The sequence below is a fragment of the Gouania willdenowi genome, chromosome 22 (assembly GCF_900634775.1).
Source record: "Gouania willdenowi chromosome 22, fGouWil2.1, whole genome shotgun sequence".
NCBI lineage: Eukaryota > Metazoa > Chordata > Actinopteri > Blenniiformes > Gobiesocidae > Gouania > Gouania willdenowi.
The window spans coordinates 1,265,718-1,286,695 of record NC_041065.1 but is presented as its reverse complement, the minus strand read 5'-3'; the positions used below and the strand labels follow the sequence as shown (position 1 = coordinate 1,286,695).

Sequence of the window (20,978 nt, the reverse complement as noted above, 5' to 3'; positions counted from 1 at the left end):
CCCTAAAGGAAGAAAGCACTGACCATTGTTGGTTTAACCCTCTAACACCAGAGGCTCAGTGTGTGTGTGTGTGTGTGTGTGTGTGTGTGTGTGTGTGTGTGTGTGTGTGTGTGTGTGTGTGTGTGTGTGTGTGTGTGTGTGTGTGTGTGTGTGTGTGGAAAGGTCAAGAAACCTGGTTCTGAAGGAGCGACACTGGAGAATAACACACATGTCCCCAGCACAGAAAGCTTCTCTCTCTCTTGGTGATCTCGACCGACTCCTGAGCTTTTCACACGATTCCTCTGATGCAGTTTAGTTTTCAGGAGGAAGGGGAGGCTTGCATTAAGTTGCTGTTTAAGGTTCTTCCTAGAAATTCAATGACCTGGAGTGGTTTTACTGTTTTTGTCTTGGATAGCTGAGAGTGGTGAGGCAGTGTTTGAGAACAGACATAAATGGCTCAGGTTTTGAGTCGGGAAAGTCGACTAACAGGAAGTCATCTCGGAGGTGAAGCACGAAAGACAGTTTGTCAATATTTAGCAGGATCCAGCAAAGGAGACTCTGATTATGGATCACATTTGTTTATACTACGACACCCAAAGGTGAACCTATTTATCAGATTAATATGGGTAGATTTCTGAAATGGCCATTTTTGGCAGCTACAGTAAATAAAACCAGTAAAGAAGCCCTGGACCAGTCCTGTCATCAAATAATTGACAAAACAGCGGTTACGATGGTTTTTCAGAGTCTTTCCCAGCTCAGGAACATTGACGGGGTTGATGGCTTTATTTATTTTCTCTTCTTGGTAGACATGTTCCTCTTGGAATGCCCCACCCCACAATAGCTGCAAGCATGAATGTATTTGCAATTAATGAATGCAATTTTTCAATTATAGCGCATGGCAGTCATTGGTGGAGTCACCTCAGCCTCTTTGGTTTTGGGGTTTTAGAAAAGGCCTAAGTGGATTCCCTGTTGCTGCAGAGTTTGGACACAGGTTTGTAGAGTGGGAGGAGCCACAGATGGAACAGGAAATGGCTTGGTGACCTGTGAAGTACCTGCTAATGAGGGCAAGGTCTATGATGGACCAGTCCAGTCTCTGAACATAAAACACAACATTGATAATCAAAAACCAATCAGAAAAAACCCCAGAAAGGATCAGGCATGTGAAAGGATCAGGCATGTGAAAGGATCAGGCACGTGAAAGGATCAGGCACGTGAAAGGATCAGGCACGTGAAAGGATCAGGCACGTGAAAGGATCAGGCACGTGAAAGGATCAGGCACGTGAAAGGATCAAGCACGTGAAAGGATCAGGCATGTGAAAGGATCAGGCACGTGAAAGGATCAGGCACTGACTATAAAAGTGTCTAAAAGGATGAGACATACATCCTCTACGCTTCGTTTTGACTCGTCAGCTATTTGAAGTGGGTCCAGTTTCTCTGATAATATGCTGATAAGACAGTCACACGCCACTTATTCCATGCATTTTCCACGCCCCGCTCACATTTTTGTAGTTTATTTTATCCATCTTTGCCATCCTCCTGAACTCCTTCACCCTCAGCTTCTCCTTCTAGAAAAGTTTTTTTTTCTTTTGGACCAGGAACATTTTCATATCCATGTAACTCACTTGTTATTGTCTGGATGTATTTGGAGTCACAAGACACTGGTAAAGGTACCAAATGCATTCACAAAACTAAATTTTTTTTTAAACAGTTTGAGCCTATTTCTGATTATTTTCACCGATTTTCTGCAACTCCACCTAAAGTGTCATATTAACCTGTTTTCATCACTTTTTCTTGCCATATTTTTGCTACTTTACATCAAATTTCAATGGATTTTTTTTTCACTTTAAGACATTTCCACCTAATGTTACACATGTTGACCATTACTGTTACTTTTAGCTTCTTTGCCACATTTCATGACTATTTTTTGCCAATTTAACTACATTCATTATTCAGTATTTGCCACCTTAAAGTAATTATATTCCTACTTTTTAAATTGTGATACCCCAAATCCCCACTCCACCCATTTCTGCCACTTTTAAGCCAATATTGACATTTTTAACCACTTTTCTGTTTTTATCCACTTTAATTTACAACTTTTAACCAATTTCTATGGTTTTTAAAATCCCATTTCACCTCCTTTTCCACCATTTTTGGTCACTTTGAACCATTTTATTAGTGATTAAAACCAGGATTTCCATCTTTAAGATGACTATAATAATAATAATAAACGTTCCTGGATAACAGTGGATATTATTCAGATGAATAAATAAATGTGGTTATCACAGATTCATAGAACAATAGACCATCATTTTACTGACTTTATGGATGGACCCCAAAAATCTCTCCTTTATTCCCCCTTATAGATGGTCCTGTCTCCACATGACTGTTCTTCAATGTTCATGTCTGTGTTCAACCACCTTCAGCTCCAGTGGGGGTCCCTGCTCTCTGGGACATTTATTTTGGGGGTCACAGGCTGAAAACCAGTGGTCTGAGACACACACTAAAAAAATACCCCAAAGCTACATGTAATAATTGCAAAACCAAAGTTTTAATTATTGAAACACTCAAATTAAAATGGGTCATGATATATCTTAAAAAGATTGATTACGTGCAACAGTTCAAGGCAAAAATAAAGCATCAAACGCAGGTCTAACAATCTATATTTTGAGGCAAATTATTATAATAAATTAAAAGAGTTTAATGTCAACAAGAATAACAGCCAACCACAGTTTGCTGTCCATAAAATGGGGATATAAATGTACATTATTATTTTTGCATCTGAGGATTCCCTGCCATTCCAAAAACAACAACAATCAGCACTAATTTCTGCTGTGGTGTGTGAAACGCTGGCTGTTAGTGTTTGGATAGTTTAGTATTTCTGTGTGATCCTGTGCTGTGCTGTGTGTGAGTGTGATGGAACAGTTGGCGTTGGTGTGACTTTTCTTTTTCTTCCAGATTGCCTTCCGCAGAGTCTTTGCAGCAAAGTAAACGACAGAGAGGACAAGGAGGAGGAGGAGGCACGTAGGCTGCTAATCAAACTACAAATTTGTTCTTGGTTGTTGAGCCGCTCTTAGTGGCCGTGTCTGCGTGAGACTGGTAACCAATGGTCATCTTAATGGGAAGGCCCAGACGCTCCTTGTAAACTCTCCTGTGGGGAAGAAAAGAACAACGTGGTCAAGAATGGGTGTAAAGGCTGAAAGTGAAGCCAGGTCTGAACCTCACCCTATGTGGGTCACAGCGTCTCGGTTCTCATAGTCTGAGGTCCACACGGCTATTTTATCTCCTTTGGTGCGGATGTTGACCACAGCTCCACAAACATCCTCACTGAAGTCATCAAAGGCCTCTCCCACCAGGCACAGGAGCTGGTTAGGAGGAGGATTCATAAATGATCATACTGTTAAATCTGTTATCACAGATTATTGGTTTTAATCCTAGAAACATCTCCTTTATCAGAGAACTCCTCCTAGACTATTAATGCAGCACTAATGATATGTATGTCATCTCATAGAGACAATGTCAAGGATGTGCAGTTGACCTTTTTTTGGGGACAAAAGGTCAAGGTCAAGGTCGTGTCAGGTATCTCTACGAATATTTATCGTACAAGTTCAATGCTTACATTTCTGAAGAGTTCATCTCAAGTGGAGTATTTTATGTCGTTGGACTGAAGCTGTACGACCTACCAGTAAAAAGATCAGTAGGGGTCAAAGTTCATGATGTCACAAAAAAAAAACTTTGACAAGGACAGCGCTGTATCAATTTGTTGCATCATTGATTAATTGGTGTATTTGGTCAGATTGTACGATGATGTTGTAAATGATGACGACAGCTGATTTCAGGCATGACCTAAATGTTGTGACCTTTTGACCTTTGTTTACCTACTTTCAAAAGCAACTTACGATCCTTTTTATTCAATCGATAGAGTGCTGCAAACCCGACATTGTATTTATTTAGAAAAAAGGACAGTACATATTAATGAACATGAGAATAGTAAAATACAGATTTTAGAAATTAAGTTTCCCCTTCCCCAAAAATTTGAGACAGAAATGACTGATTTAATGGAATAATAATCTTAACATTTATCCAAAAACACATTAGGTTTTGTCCATCTTGGTGATAACAATTCATGAAAAAAATGTCACGTGTCTCATGTACTATTTGTGCGAGCTCTTTTTGTTTGTGTCCCATGATGCATTGCAAACGTACAGTCTCCAGCCAGAAGCGGTCCAGGTCTGATCTCCTCTGCTGCTTGGTGAGAGTCATCAGCCAGCGTCCTCCACGCTTGTTCCTCTCGTCCTCCCACATGGGTTCGATGCCGTCCTGCAGCAGAGGAGTGGGTGCACCGTCAGTACATGCAGCATCAATAACAAATGAAGAAGTGATCACTCAGAGGATCTGTTTGGGTGAGTTTAACTCCACTCATGGTTGGAGCTGAGATGTAAGGACTTGACACATAGACTCTTTATGAGGGATCTTCATTAATAATCCTGTATAACAGTGGCTGGTTGCTTCCTGCTTCCTTGCTCGTACTTTGACTGAAAGTTGTTATTTTTGTCCTTTTACAGATTCTTTAAATTCGTACCTCATACTCAGTTTGACTTCATGGCTGAACTAATGCTGCGTGACCTGTTTCCTGTCTGACTTAATACCTTTTGTTTTAAAACAGATCCTACACTGTTTTTAGAAGTTTGGCCTAAAACTTTTGAAATGTAATTGTTAGTAGATCTATGTCTAGCAAAACATTAGTTTGCACCATATTCATTTAATCAACTTTTAAAAATGAGACTTTCCAGCCTGTTCCTTCATTTTAAAATCACATGATTTCAGTCTGTTGCTTTCTATTGGAGCGAAGCATTCAGCCAGCTTTTTAGATCTATAGCAACGTTTTCTATCATTTAGAAACTTTTTAGACCATTTAGCAGCTTTTTCAGTCAAAATAACATCTTGTGCTGCTTCTGGTTGCTCTAAATAATCAGATAAAGTTAAAGATGTTGATGTAAACCTCTTTTGCTTACAGAAAGAGAATACAAATAATTAAAAACCTGTGCCCGCAGGGGGCGACAGTTCTAACTCTGTGGTTTGGTAGAAGACATGGAAGCAGAGAAGAAGAGCTCTCCTTTACACTCTCTTAAACAGTGCACTGACATGCTCTGGTGACTGAAGTTAGAGAGTAATCACAAACAGTTGGAGACATACAAATGCTGAGGATAGAAAGACTTTTGGGTGGGAGTCCTTCAACAGTCCATGGTTACTCTAACTTCAGCCACCAAAGCGTGTCAGCACACTGTTTAAGGGAGCGTAAATGTCCATTAGGAGAACTCACTGGAGACATGCACCGTACCAGCCTGTTTTAAGGCCTCCACCATCGTTCCTGTCCCTAAAAAGCTGAGGATCACAGGACTTATTGACTACAGACCCATCGCTCTGACATCTGTGGTCATGAAGTCCTTTGAACGCCTCATGCTCTCCCACATCAAGGACATCACCGACCCCCACCTGGACCCCCTGCAGTTTGCCTATAGATCCAACAGGTCTGTAGACGATGCTGTAAACCTGGCTCTCCACTTCATCCTCCAGCACCTGGACTCCCCAGGCTCCTACGCCAGGATCCTGTTTGTAGACTTCAGCTCTGCTTTCAACACTATAATCCCAGCTCTCCTTCAGGACAAGCTTTCCCAGCTGAACGTGCCAGACTCCACCTGCAGGTGGATCACAGACTTCCTGTCTGACAGGAAGCAGCACGTGAAGCTGGGAAAAACCATCTCTGCTCCAGGACCATCAGCACTGGATCTCCTCAGGGCTGTGTTCTTTCTCCTCTGCTCTTCTCCCTGTACACCAACAGCTGCACCTCCTCTCACCAGTCGGTCAAACTCCTGAAGTTTGCAGACGACACGACCATCATCGTCTCATCTCTGATGGAGACGAGTCTGACTACAAGTGGAGACAGACCGGCTGGTGTCCTGGAGAACAACCTGGAGCTCAACGCTTTAAAGACAGTGGAGATGATAGCAGACTTCAGGAAGAACCCAGCCCCCCTCACCCCCCTCACCCTGGGAGACTCTACAGTGAGCTCTGTGGAGTACTTCTGCTTCCTGGGGACCATCATCACTGAGGACCTCAAGTGGGAGCTGAACATCAGCTCCCTTATCAAAAAAGCTCAGCAGAGGATGTACTTCCTGCTGCAGCTGAAGAAGTTCAGTCTGCCAACAAAGATGATGGTGAACTTCTACAGCTCCATCATCCAGTCCATCCTCTGCTCCTCCATCACCATCTGGTACGCTGCAGCTACGGCCAAGGACAAGGCCAGACTGCAGCGTATCATCCACTCTGCAGAGAAGGTCATCGGCTGCTATCTGCCCTCCCTCCAGGACCTGTACCCCTCCAGGATTTTGAGGCGTGCAGGAAAGATTGTGGCCGACCCCTCCCACCCCGGTCATAATCTGTTTCAATCTCTCCCTTCTGGAAGGAGGTTTAGGTCCATCAGGACCAGAACCTCCAGACACAAAAACAGCTTCTTTCCCTCTGCCACCATCCACATGAACACACCCCAAGTCACCCACTGAACCACCCACCCGATCACCACCTCCATGATGACAATATCTGCTGCACTGTATATATATATTTATATTCATCCTTTATTCTCTATCTGTCCTTTATTTAGCCCTCATCCTTTATATTTATCATTATTATTATTATTGTTGCTGGATTGTTCTTTGTTTTTTTATTCTTTTTTTGTTGTTGTTTGTTTTGTGCACCAACTACCAAGACAAATTCCTTGTACTGTCTTTAAAACTGTACATGGCCATTAAAAACATTTCTGATTCTGATTCTTCTTCTCTGCTTCATTGTCCACTACCAAACCGCAGAGTTGGAACTGTCGCCCTCTGCAGTCAGTTATTTTTTGTGTCACAACTGTTTTTGTTCTCTTTCTATAAACAAAAGAGGTTTACATCGACATATTTAACTTTTACTGGTTTTTTAGAGCAACAAAAAGCAGAAAAAGTTGTTATTGTGACTGAAAAAGCTGTTAAATGATCTAAAAAGCTACTAAATGATCTAAAAATCAGGCTGAATGTTTCACTCCAATAGAAAACAATGGGATGTTTACAGGCAGTGGGGCCATGTGACATCATCAATCACATGATTTCAAGATGGAGGAACACAGGCTCTAAAACTGTAAAGTAGTCCTGTTTTGAAAGGAAATAAAATTAATATAGAGCAAAAAATAATGTGTTCTGTTGGCATAGATCTACTAATAAGTACATTTCAAATGTTTTAGGCCACATTTGTAAAAACAGTGGAGGATCTCTCTTTTTTAAAAAAATTACTAAGTCTGACAGGAAACGGGTCACGTGGGGTTAGGATTAGTTCAGTTTAGCTTTATGCCTGAGTTTCAGGTAAGACAAAATAAAAAGCCTAAGTATTTCAACAATGCCTTCTTAAACAAAATGATGGGTTGACACTAGGGGTGGGAACCTCTGAGTATCTCACGATACGATACGATGCCATACAAAGCTCACGATAACGAGTATCTCACGATATGACGATATTGTGATTATCGATATATTGGTCAGAAATCAATCTACGATAATCTATGACATAAGAAAAAAAGAAAGATTAAGTGAAAAAATAAAATTTTTATTTTGTATCTGAAAGACAATAAATATAAAAAGTGTCCTATGAACAGTGACACTATTTTAATGCAACATTTCTGTAAATAAGTGTCAACATACCAATGTAAACTAATAAGTATCTCCAATAGTGCTTTATGTAAACAATAAATAGGGTCTTTCTTACCAGTGACATCATTATAGTGAAATATTCCAGTAAACATTATATTGTTCCTTCAACAAACAGTGACAACATTTAGGTGAAGACGTACCTGCACATTTTAGTGAAAAAGCAGAAAAGGTTTTGGAAAATAAATAAATCAATACTTAGCGGAGGCATATAGATAATCAATCGTGCAGAAAAATATCGCGATATATCGCTGTATCGAGATATCGTCACACTCCTAGTTGACAAGTTGATGGGGAAACAGGTTAAGAGAAATTGTTCTGAGGGCTGAAAACAACACAGTAGACATTCCTTCATCAATGAATGTGAATGTATTGGAGATTATATGGAGTCCTGTGAGTAGAATCTAATGTTCTATAGAGAACTGTGACATTTATAGGTAATAAAAACACTACTTAAGGAAACCTAAATTGTTTGTCAGTTCTTTGCTGCCAGCAGAAATATCCCCTAAATAATAATAATAATCAATCCCACCTACCTTAAAGAGGGAGTAATCACAGCCTGACATGAGGTTGCTCGACAGCTGGATGTGGTTGTAGAGGCTGAAATCAAGAACACAGCGGGTGAAATACACACTTTGCTCCATTTCCAAACCAAAAGACAGGCTTTGGTGTCAGGATGGATTCATATACAGAAGGTATGAGTTGGAGGCTCCTTACGCCCAGAAATCCTCCACTGTGTCAAACTTAGAGATGAGTCGAAGGTTGGCCTGCCATGTTTTGCTCTTGTCATTCTTGAAGAACCACAAGGACCAGCTGTTAGAAACAACAAAATTCATCAAATTAAATTAGTTTATTGTAATGTTTGTTTAAAGCAACGCCACAGAGCCTCTGATAAACTGAGACGTCTGATGACTCCTGGAATCATAAATACAATCATTTATCATCACTTACACAGAGATATTCACAAAAATAAGTAGGCTTAAAAACAAAAGTAGAAGGCTAAAACTTGCGGCGCGTTGCCGCAGCTACGCACCGATGACACGCAACACCTAGGGAAAATTTGGGTGAATCTCACGGAGGAACTTCTCAAAAATGATGTTAAATGGTGGCTTTAGTGTAATTGTCTATTTTAGAACACTTTTCTTAGCATGATGTATTTTCTCAACTAGTTTTTGTTTGTATGATGCATTTACAAGTTGAAATCTGGTATCCATGGTAATGATGACAAAGAATTGAGCATCATTATGAGTTTACCTCTTCCCAGTTGAGATTGTACCAAATTATAGTAAAGTAAGTAGGTAAGTAAATTTTATTTATATAGCGCTTTTCACAGATAAAAATCACAAAGTGCTGTCCAAACAAAATGTGAATTTAACACAACAGGAGCAACATCACACAGAGGATAATAAAAGTTAAAAATCAATTCATTAAAAGCTTTTCTGAAAACCGTGGTCTTCAGATGCTTTTTAAAGGCCCACTAGGAATGTGCAATATTTTATTGTTTATGATTTATCGTCAAGAACATTCTCCCCTGTAAGAATTTGTTATCCCACGATATAAACGATAAATCCCCATGTTGGAAATTAGCGAGGCCATTTGTCCCTCAATTTAACTAAGAATGCCCCAAAAAAACATGTTCCACAGGCCAAAACTGCCCGTTTGTTGTCAACTTATTATTCTCTGGAGCGGAACGTTGTTTACGGAAGCTCTGACGTGCACCGCCACCGCCACCTCACACACACCACCGTCTGTGTGTGTGAGGTGATCATCTCAGCTACCTGAAGCTACTGTGATGCGATACATCATGAACCACTACTTGGTTAAACAGTTTACCAGATAAACATCTAACAAAAGGAACCAACTTAAGTTCCTCCATCAGATCCACCCAAAGTTCCACAAACACGGGGACAGAGATGAACCTGTAGAAACGATTATGAACTGGAAACTAAACTAAAGCTAACTATGCAAAGCTAACACACCGACACAGAGACTGGGCTAACAGCTAATGCTAACCACTCCATATAAGGAACAAACCAAGTAAAAAGAAGACGTCTTACTGTCATAAAACCACAGAGAACCACCGACTTGTTTATGGTCAGATTTAACACTTGTATGGAAGAATAAAAAACTAACATGTCACATGTGTGAAATACTGTAAATGTTAGCATAATATTAATGTCACTATTAATTCGTCCCAACTTGTGAAACGCAATATTTTTTAATTATATTTCATGTGTTCACAGACAAAGCTGTTCCCATTAGACTAATGTAACTGTATCTTTTTAAATGTGTCTGATGTTGATGTATTAACATTTATTTGTGTTCGTAAAGAACCTGTTTACACTAAGTTGTGATTTTTTTAAATTTATTTTCTTGTTTATAGTCTATTCATCGTGATTTTTATCGTTATGATAAATACCAGAAATTATTGGGACAATTTTTTTTAGTCAATATCGCCCATCCCTAGGGTCCACACAGTCAAGTTCATGGAGGGACTGGTGCAGGACCACCAGGTCACCCCAGGTTTTAAAATTAGTCTTTGGGATCGTAAGGAGACCTTGGCCGGAGGAATTTGACTGGAAGCCAATGAAGACTGGATGGATAAATATTTTTAAGATGATAAAAAACAGTTTTTAATCAGTTGATGACAGTGTCCCTCCAAAGAGTTCTTGATCAGAGGGAACTCTTTATAGGGAGCAATGATCAGAGTTTCCGTTTTGTTAGAATTAATCTGCAAATAATTCGATGTCAACCAGTTTTTGATAGAAGATACACATTCCAGGAAGTGAAACTCTGAGACATTGAAAGAGAAATACAGCTGAATATCATCTGCATAGAAATGATGACACATTTTTAAAAAAAACAGATCAACCGACCAAGAAGCATCAAATACAATGAAAAAACAAAACAGGCCCCAGAACAGAGCCCTGGGCTACTCCACATGACAGGTTGGACATATTAAACATTACATCGTTAAAAGCAACATTAAAAGTTATTCCATTTATATAAGAAGTAAACCACTGTAGAACAGCACCAGAAAACCCATCTCAGATTTAAGTGGATCAACCAGGCAAAGGCATCCGTAATCCATGCCACGGTGCCGGGGAAAGCGTCTGTGGACGAACGGCACTGCGAGCGGCTGATGATGCAAGCCGGTGACCAGATGCACGGGAGCCACGGCTTGAATCTAGCATAATCCATGCAATACTCGGCATCCAGGAGCAGTCCCGGGATTAGCTCTCCAGTACCACTTTATCCTCACCAGGAGTCCAGCACGTTTACCCCATTTTTTGGGACGCTTCCTCCGCGGGACAGGTGAGCGCAACGGTTCAGCAGGCATGGAGGCCAAGTGAGGAGGAAATCCGTATGTCCGGTCGTCAAAGTTGAATTATAGACGTACCTCATGTGATCGATTTTGATTGATAAGTGCCTGACGGTTGTATACTTTCAGCGCAGTGATGTTTTGGCACAAAATACCAATCAGTGCAGCTACTAACAAAATTTCCAGCAGAGCAGACAGACGGCAACTGGTACAAGCTGACAAACACCCTAACGCAATAAACTATTGTCTCTCGAGACAAACAGATGCCAGTATACAGTATTCTGCGTAGTGAAGAAGAGATGCCATGCGCTAGCAGACAGAGCTAATAGAAAAACGTGACTTTTACAGATATTCACGTAATATTACAGATATTCTTTAGGGGCTAAAGGGGTAAAAAATAATCTATGAACATGTTTAAGTGTATAAGGTGGCCAGAAAGAGAGTAGTAGGTGATTCCACCCACCGCCTACGCTTCTGGACATCCCTGCTTACAGTCATGAACGAAAGTATGAGGAACTCTGGAATTTTTCCACAAATTATACCATTTCTCCGAGAAATAGTTGGAATTCCAAATGTTTTTGCTACACACGTGTTTATTTCCTTTATGCACATTAAGAAAAAAAACACAGTAGAAAAAAAGCCAAAACTTACATAATTTTACACAAAATTAAAAAAAATGGACCGGGCAAAACTACTGACACCCTTTTAAAACTGTAGATAAATCGTTTTATTTCAAGCATGTGATGCTGGTTTAAAGGTCCTATATCATGCTATTTTAAGACCTTCTAAAGTCAACGACAGCCACATATGGTTCATATTTTACATTTTGCAAAATAAAAAATACTAGTTTATTAAGAAATATTACTTATTTTCTTTCAATCCGCCTCTCCCCATGTGAGTGCCGCCCATTGCATGACGTAGACCTAAAGCCCTGGCAGAATGGGCAATAGGCACGCCCACCAAACTTTGTAAACACATTTCTACAGATGGAGGAGCGTAGTTCTGTGGAGCCTTACGTTCTCAACTTGAGTTTGATATGTGTCATAAATAGGGATGTAACGATTAATCGTAAGGCAGTTAAAAATCGATTCATAGGTATCACGGTTCACATCGATGCTCTGAAAATTGAATCGCAGTACTTTTTTTAAACAGCAGAGGGCGCTATATATTAATCCTTCCAGAAGCGGACGTGACGGGCGGAATCTGCAACTATTTTCTTTCTGGCCGCCATTTACTGTTAAACATGCTCATAAATGATTCCTTACCCCTTTAGCACCGAAAGAATATCTGTAATATTACGTGAATATCTGTAAAAGTCACGTTTTTCTATTAGCTCTGTCTGCTAGTGCATAGCATCTCTTCTTCACTGGTGGAAAACTGCATGCCAACCGACCACTGGGTTACCAGCGCCCTCTGCTGGTCCAAACAAATATCTGACGTAAATACAGTAAAATGACTGTTTTTTTTTTTTTTTAAAGTCCAATTGTTAAGGCACAAAATACATTTTCAGTTGCACTTTTAAAAAGAAAAAGAACTATTATGCAGTTTTGAATTGTTTACTATAGAACCAGAATTTAAATTAATAGGTTTCTTCTTCATTTGTATTATTCCTTTATGTATTTCATTCAAGATTTATTTTTAGTTAAATTGCATCATTTTGCATAGTTTATCAAGGGATTTTTTTGACAATGAAAAATAGTATAGTATTTTCCCCAAAAAAATAAAGGAATATTTTTCAGTCATTTGTCAACATTCCCATTTTGCAAAATAAATCGTGAGAAAATCGTATCGTGAACCCAGTATCGTGAATCGTATCGTATCGGGAGTTGAGTGAATCGTTACATCTCTAGTCATAAACACAGTTTGTGAATCACTACCCCCTTTCACCCCCACATACATTAGCATAACAACAGTAGGTCAGAAAATTGGATAGCCTGTGTGAAAGTGACAAATACTAGCCTTATAATTGGTGCAGTTTTTATGTTTATCATGCACACACAGCCAGACGCCCTCCTTTACGCTTAGCGCTCTCCCTGCTAGTTGTCATGTCTCCTGTAGTGAGTTTGAATGAGCATCATCATGTTATTGTTGATTTAATGTTTTTACTGCTGACTTTAATGATCTTATTGATTTTTAAATTGTTTATTGTTTTCTATTGCACTTTTTTAATCATGTAAAGGACGTTGAATTGCCTTGTGTATGAAATGCACTATACAAATACATTTGCCTTGCCTTACATGCTAAATAAAGTAAATACGTTTAGTGGAGGTCAAAGGGGCCGTTTGTGCCCAGCTGTGGTACAGATGTAGCTTTCCTCCACCAGTCCGACTGGTGGATGGCGTAACAGTTTGTGACGGAGCAGCGCCGTCACTAACCGAGCAGCAGCGCACGCACACACACACACACACGTCACACACATTCTCTTTCTCCCTCCGTATTTCTCCTCACATCATGCATTTAACTAATCTCCTTCTTCCCCAACTGTTGCTAGAGTCAGCCAGGGGTGCACACTTGACTGTTCTAGGCTTCACCTGCTGCACAAACATTCACACATTCTCACACACACACACACACACACACACACACGGAAACTCTTACCGGTGACATGATGTCTCTGAGCAGCGGAGTTAACTAATGGATTATGTAAGGCAGTAGCGCAGGGTGGGAGATCATGTGATCAGGGGTTATTTTGTCTTAATTGTTTTTGCATTTATATGGGGATTAATTTAGGATGTGATTTGAAAAATGCATTTGTTTATTAGAAAATCAGTTTCTGTTTTTGTTTGTATTCCTTAATTATTGTTTTTGGTTTAATTTAAACCACACCCATGGGAGGGGCTAACCTGTTAAAAGCAGTGTAGGAAGCTGCATAGAGGGCAGTCTTTCTCTGGAGGTGCATGTGGAACAATGTACCTGAACATTTCTGAAAGCCTCTCAGCTGGAAGTAGAGCTGGGACCAGGTTGTGGTTTTTTTTCTCTTGATGTAATTATTTGTGTTCCACTGTAAATATTGAGCACCGGCACCATTTTTGGAAAAATAAATGAAAGTCGACTTGCCATATGGATGGTCGTGGTTCTTCTTTTTGAACGAAAATCGAACCCCCCCTGGTTCTAATCCAACCTGCTTCATCACTGTGGGATGTTGAGCTACTGTAACTGCTTGGGTTTGGATAAAAGCATCTGCTAAATGAAATTGTAATAGTAAAAATCTAACAACTCTTGTTATAAACTGTATAGCAGAACATTCAGGCTCCAATGCCAGAGAAATTGGAAGGAACTGACCTTTGACCTGTTTAACAGAGACAAAACAATGCACTAATTTTCTATATTATCTTAATTATGTAAATTTTATTGTTTATTGGCCCTAAAAACCTTATTCCACGTGAGACAAAAAGGCCTCCAAGTCTTTGGTCAACAACTTATTATTCTCTGGAGCGCTGTTACCGGGAGTTCCGTAGTGCCGCCACCCCTCACACACACACACACAGAAGCTGCTCGTCACAGCCTGAAGCTGCCGTGCAGCGACACACCACTACCAGACCAGACCCCCACCCAACAAAGTGAATTAGTCCAAGTTCCTCCTTCAGATCCAAAGTTCCACACACACGTTGACAGAGATGAACCTGCAACAACACTTATCAACTGGAAACTGGACTAAAGCTAACTAAGCTAAGCTAACCCCCAGAAACATAAGACTGGGCTAAGAGCTAAAGCTAACGACTTAATAAAAGAGTAAAAACACGATCGTAATTATTTTTGCTTTTCATGTGCTTTTTTTTTTTAGAAAATAATTTCATTAGAAATTAGGAAATAAATACATTTAATACAATAACACTAATAGAATGATCCACATGCACAAATATATTCCATAAAATATCAGCTAATGAGCTCTTTAAGTCAGCAGTTATTGTAGCTTTTTAATTTGTAAATGTTATTACTGAAGCACATTCTAGTGTTGATGTATTCAATTTCATTTGTGTTTGTAAGGAACCTGTTTACACTTTAAGTTGGGAATTATTTTATTTATTTAATTATTGTTTTTATTTGTCGTACTTTTTATCGTTACTGTGATAAATACCGGTAATTATTGGGGTATATTTTCAGTCTATATCACCCATCCCTAGTCTGGGAGCATTTCACCCTTGACACAATAAAAAAGCTCACCTGCCCCAAGGCAAATTTAAAAGATTAGATCATAGAGCAAATAACTGTATGATTTATCATCCGATAAGTCGATCAATCGTTTCAATAATCAATGACTAGTCGACCATTAAAATAGTCATTATTGCAGCCCTCCTTAAAACAGCTATTTTATTGTGCTGTTTGATTCTGTAGAGCAGTGGTTCTCAACCTTTTCAGGCCGTGACCCCCAAAACCAAGGTCCCAGAGACCAGGGACCCCCCACTGTATTGAAGAACAGTCATGTGGAGACAGGACCATCTATAAGGGGGAATAAAGGGGAGAGATTTTTGGGGTCCATCCATAAAGTCAGTAAAATGATGGTTTATTGTTCTATGAATCTGTGATAACCACATTTATTTATTCATCTGAATAATATCCACTGTTATCCAGGATCGTTTATTATTATTATTATTATAGTCATCTTAAAGATGGAAATCCTGGTTTTAATCACTAATAAAATGGTTCAAAGTGACCAAAAATGGTGGAAAAGGAGGTGAAATGGGATTTTAAAAACCATAGAAATTGGTTAAAAGTTGTAAATTAGAGTGGATAAAAACAGACAGAAAAAGTGGTAAAATTAGTTAATATTAGAACAATTAGTTTAAACTGGAAAATAATGGGCATGACAAATCATGAATGTAGTTAAATTGGCAAAAACAAGCGTGTTATATGGTGAAAAGAGGTTAAAAGTGACAATAATGGGTCAATATACAGTTACAAAGGTCTGTAACTGTAAAAGTGAAACTTTCTGAAATAAAACTACAAACAAGTTGTCATCAGTGTAAAAAACAAAGAGCTACAGGATGTGAAACTAAATAAAACAAACTCAAACCCTGGAACAGTCATGTGACAAATTAATCAGGAGTTCTAGTTGAGAAAGATTAATATTATTCTGGATACAGTGGAAACAGAAACTATAAAAAAATAGTTATATTTTGAACCTATTTATATTGTGGGGAACATATTATATACATAAATGTAATTGAAGTCTAAAGCCACAAACATTGCACCGCTTTAAAAAGAAAATAGACTAATATATAAGAACTCTTTAAAGACAAAAGAGCAGTGGAAACTTTGGACATTTTTGAATCCTTAAATCTGTTGATTAAAGTAAAAAGACTTCAAGTATTTTTTTCTTTATGTATGTATGTAAATTGTTTATGAGTGTAAATACTTTGTATGTTTTATATAAACGGATAAATGTGTGAATTGTTTATATAATAATAGTTGTATGGAGTGCACGTGTAAATATATATATATTTTTAAAAGCAACAACTCACCAGGCCATCACTGTCTGTAACTCTGAGGCAGTAGCCCCTCCCCCACTACAGAGAGATGACAGAGGACTGTACTACACTTCCTCAGTTAGCGGAGCTAAATTAAAGCTGGTAACTTCTTGAATACGCCTACATTCTGGGTGAACTCATCCTTTAGTAACTCCTCATCTCATCTGGATTAGAGTCGAAAAAAATACCTTCTCAATGAAAACAATACAGCGTATTAAATTCTATACTGTTACAATTATATAGAATAATGTTTAATTTATATTGATCATGTAAATGGCAACTTAAAAACTGTTTCAAATAAAATAAAATAAATAAAACAGTATCTTGCATCTTCAAATTCTTACTCATCTCAGTTTACATGAACACAATGTTATATAAAGAAGATTTTTTTAGTTAATGTATTTGAAAGACTACCAAAAGTTACTTGAATTTGATAATGTATGATCACGTGATCAACACATGCTAATTGCTAATTTCTTACCACAAATAAAACATACATATTTAACCTGTACATTGGTGGTTAAATGAATCTGTTCCCACAAAGTAAAAATCTCTATTTTCTTCCAGAATAGTGTTTATGTTGGTTTAGTTTCTTACCAGGGATTTAAAACTTAAGGTTAGTCACAGGTGCAGGAAAGTTGATGGTCTGTAGATGTTGTAGGAGGTGAAGTAGGAAGGTGCTGAGTCATTGTACAACACAATTTATTTTAGGTTAACAGATTGTTATATCTTGATTTTATTTGTCATCAATCATTAATAGCTTCTGTAAAAAAATAACTATTTATTTCAATAGTTTTTTTAAAATATATAGGGAGCCATTGCAAAAGAGTCAAAGAGTCACATTAGGCTCCAGAGCCGCAGGTTGCAGACCCCTGATCTAAACTGTAGAAGCGGCGTTGTCTATGATACGGCCGGAGAAGAAGTCATCAACTCTCTCTCCCTCTTGTCAGCCTATGGTCAGTGGCTCCGCACGCACGCGCACACACACGCACACAGCAGTCGCTAAAGTCCCGTTCTGAAGGCACCTTATACAAACCCCACGTAAACAAACAAAGCAAGGCACGGAAACAAACTATTGCGGGCATTCAGGAATCGAGAAGAATAATTGAAATTAGATCATCTTCGTAACGGTTCCGGAACTGGACGTTAGGAAGCGGTTCTCGGTGCCCAACCCTATTTTTAAGTGCTGAAAATGTCTTGAAAGTGGAAAAAAATGTGTAGAAAAGGCATTTAAATGTGATGTAGAAGTGTCAGAAATAGGAGTAATGTAGAAAAAATAAAACAAGATGAAAATAAGTTAAAATACGGAAAGTTTGGTGTAGTTGTAAAAAAAAAAAGGGTAAAAATAATCACAAATGGGCTCAAATTGTTAAAAAAATATTCTGTTTCTTGAAGGAATCTGGCGACCCCCTCCCAGTGTCTTGCAACGCAAATGCGGTCCTAATCCCAAGGTTGAGAACCACCCAAATGTGCTGCTGTTTAAGAAGACACTGAAGTGCATTTATTGTGTCTGTCACAGACAGTTAAAGTCCTGTTTTCCATTATTAAAGGTTTGTAGAAGAGTTAGCAGCCGTTACACCAACATGTATGACCTTCTCTCTGTGTTTCACAGTGAGTGTTGGTGGACAGACCCTGACCTGTTCTGGAGGGGGTGTTTGATGTAGGCCTCTGGGCTCACGATCTCCTGCCTGCTTTCCTCAGCTCCATCTTCTTCAGGCTGGGCTGGACTGGAGCTATTTTCCTGCAAAGCAGCCAATCACAATGTTAATAATAAAATACTAAACGTGTAACAGTGCTCAACCATGTCAATAAAAGCACTTTAATATAAACTCACATCATGAAAAGTGTCATGATGACATTAATGTTCTTAATGCAATGGTTCCCAACGCCTTTTTGGATCGTGACCCCATTTCAATGTCACTCATTTCTGGCAACCCCCAGAGACTTTTTTGTTAATTCTAGAATGTATATTTTTTTAATCATGAGTAGCTCATATGTTTTTGTATTGTATTTTATTGAAACAAGATTTATATTTGAGGAAGTGAATGTATAATATACATTTTTGTGTGTCGTGTTTTAATATTAAACAATTTCATAGTTTAAAGAAGTTTAAATATATATATATATTTTAAATCAGTAATTGATTTTTGGATGTTTCTTTGAGGCATTTTGTGTGTTTTTAGTCGCTTTGTGCAACCTTTGTGTATTTTTTTGTGTTTCTGTTCACATTTTATAATTATTTTGTGCATGTTTGTTGTCCTTTCGTGTATTTTTTCTGTAATTTTGTTTTTCAAGTCATTTTGTAAATATCTCTGTTCATGTTTCATATTTTTGTGTGCGTTTCTTTTAATCATTTTTGTTAGTGTACTTTGGGGACCAAAGAAAACGAGACCATGGGCTGCATGTATATATATATATATAAATCAGTAATTATTAGACATTTCAGGCGACCCCAAGGTTGAAAAACCCTGTCTTAATTGTTCCTTTTGTTGTGTTGCTGCAGGATACGTCTGAACACAGTTTTGCTTTATCAGTTGGTTTTCTGCATATTCTGAGCATTTCAGCAACTCAACTTCTCCCTTTTTCTGAATGTCAGGAGCACAATGGAAGCGCCTAAATATGAAGAACATAAATGATTACAAATAATAAAGTCATACAGCACTAAATTAAAACATCATGTGATTTACCCGGTTTGATAAAGGAAAAATAAACAACAAAAATCCTATTCTACTTTGATCAGTGCTGTTTAACTTGATATTTAAATTGTTTTATAAATATAATTGACTATTTTCTAGATACACTGGGTTACACATACTGATTAAATATGTAACAGTCCGAGGTGAACAATAACCTACATTTGTCACTAGTCTGTAAGTTTGAAACGGTTCATTCATTTTTCCTGAGTTTAGGTGTAAAAACGGAATGAGTTCTGATGGAACGGATGAGTCAGCGCGCAGGGGATTGTGGGTACTCTGATCGTTCGGTAAACACAGCATTAGAACAACTAATGTTGAGTTTTAAACCAGAAATGACCAAATTTGACCACTTTTGACTTGTTTCTCCATATCAAAGCACAACCACTGTCATCATCTTATCATGTTAGCGTTGCTTTTAACATAGACTAGAGGCATGTAGAGTATAATTTAAATTAAAAACAGCTTTAACAGCCCAGCAGCACCGAGGCTGTGGCCTCTGAAAGGTGAGCTCCGACGTCAGCCTAACAGCGACCGCACAAGGCGGAAACTTTCGACTACTCCCCTGAACAAACCTGCGGGTAAAAACACCCTCGTGTTAACCGAAGTCAGTATTTAAAGTTCTACAACAACTTTAGCAACATAGTTATCCGTTAATTACATGTTAATAGCCGCCCTCTTACTGTTTTGACATGATATGAGTGGAAAGTGCTCACCGCTTCGGCGGTCGCCATCTTACAAATCTCTGTTAGGAAACTTTGCGCTGATTGGATGGAGCTGAGCGACGTGACGTCAGCGCTTGGTTTGCACATGCGCAGTGCTGCAGCTGCCGGCCGGCTGCTTAGTGACCACGCCCCTCCTGCAGACGAAGCATGGCGAGCACAGAGGCTGAGAGGCAGTGTGAGACGGACGGCTGCTCCAAGGACGCTAAGCTCCAGTGTCCCACCTGCATCAAGCTCGGCATCCAGGGCTCCTACTTCTGCTCTCAGGTACCGAGGGCCCCGCAGGCCCTGGCCCCCGCCAGCCCGGGCTGGAGCCGCGAACAACGGCCCATCACGAGGCTGCTAGCTGCTGTTATGCTAGCTCAGGGCTGTCCAAACCGAACCCGGTCCTGGAGGGCCATGATCCAGCACGTTTTCCATGTGTCCCGTTGACAGCCTGTTTATGGCAAACCGTTTAAACGTTTCATCAGTGGGGCTTATTAGTTGTGATTTTACTTTTCACTAGATCAACATGTCTAAGTGTTAATTTTTATATAGTATAACTAGTGAGAACATAATTGTAGATATCAATAATTAGAATTGCAACTAATCATAATTACATTATGGATATGTAAACTTGGAATTACAACATGTCAAAATTGAATTATAGATATCTACACTTGCAAGTACTGCTACTTATTAAATGTTAAAACGGCTTTCTATTGACAGTGTGCAGCGCTGCTTCATAGTGGAAACCTGCAGGACTGCTGGCCTCTAGGACCTGCTCGCTCAGCTACACTGTTAATTAAGCCTGTAGTAATCAACCTGTAGAACAGACCCACATTAATGTCGCTTCTATTATTTTACATCTAGGACAGGGACGTCAAACTCATTTGAATTCAGGGGCCAAATATGGACCGGTTTGATCTCAGGTGGGCCACAGACCTTAGGCAGAGAAAACGTATGTGAACCCCTCATTGGCCAGTAGGGGTGGGAACCTCACAATATGATACACGATACAAAGCTCACGATAACGATTATCTCACGATTTGATATATTGGTCAGAAATCAATCTACGA

At 39.1% G+C, this 20,978-nt stretch overlaps 2 protein-coding genes across 3 annotated transcripts in view; one reads left to right on the top strand and one right to left on the bottom strand.

The window, feature by feature from the left end:
• Positions 1-2,507: 2,507 nt before the first annotated feature.
• On the bottom strand, positions 2,508-20,051 carry eif4eb (eukaryotic translation initiation factor 4eb). 2 transcript variants are annotated; one of them, XM_028438611.1, is made up of 7 exons: positions 19,882-20,051; positions 18,143-18,246; positions 8,433-8,528; positions 8,252-8,315; positions 4,183-4,296; positions 3,202-3,341; positions 2,508-3,127 (listed from the first exon to the last, which is right to left on the bottom strand). In XM_028438611.1, the coding sequence occupies exons 1-7, from the start codon at positions 20,008-20,010 to the stop codon at positions 3,013-3,015; spliced, it is 762 nt and encodes a 253-aa protein (XP_028294412.1). In that variant the 5' UTR covers positions 20,011-20,051; the 3' UTR covers positions 2,508-3,012. The 2 variants fall into 2 exon arrangements, with proteins under 2 accessions (XP_028294412.1, XP_028294413.1); XM_028438612.1 differs by having other exon boundaries at positions 2,657-3,127; positions 19,915-20,025.
• Positions 20,028-20,978, top strand: part of metap1 (methionyl aminopeptidase 1) — a 30,730-nt gene continuing 29,779 nt past the window's right edge. The window contains exon 1 of the mRNA XM_028438603.1: positions 20,028-20,187. Coding sequence (XP_028294404.1) covers positions 20,071-20,187 — 117 coding nt within the window. The 5' untranslated portion in view covers positions 20,028-20,070. The remainder of the gene's footprint in view (positions 20,188-20,978) is intronic.

Excerpts from the sequence above, each read along its gene's own strand:
- eif4eb (XM_028438611.1), bottom strand. The coding sequence starts at position 20,010 with ATGTGCAAACCAAGCGCTGACGTCACGTCGCTCAGCTCCATCCAATCA. Across the intron at positions 3,342-4,182 it reads ACCGCTTCTGGCTGGAGACT|CTCCTGTGCCTGGTGGGAGA; the intron begins GTACGTTTGCAA and ends CCTCCTAACCAG. Across the intron at positions 3,128-3,201 it reads GACGCTGTGACCCACATAGG|GAGAGTTTACAAGGAGCGTC; the intron begins GTGAGGTTCAGA and ends TCTTCCCCACAG.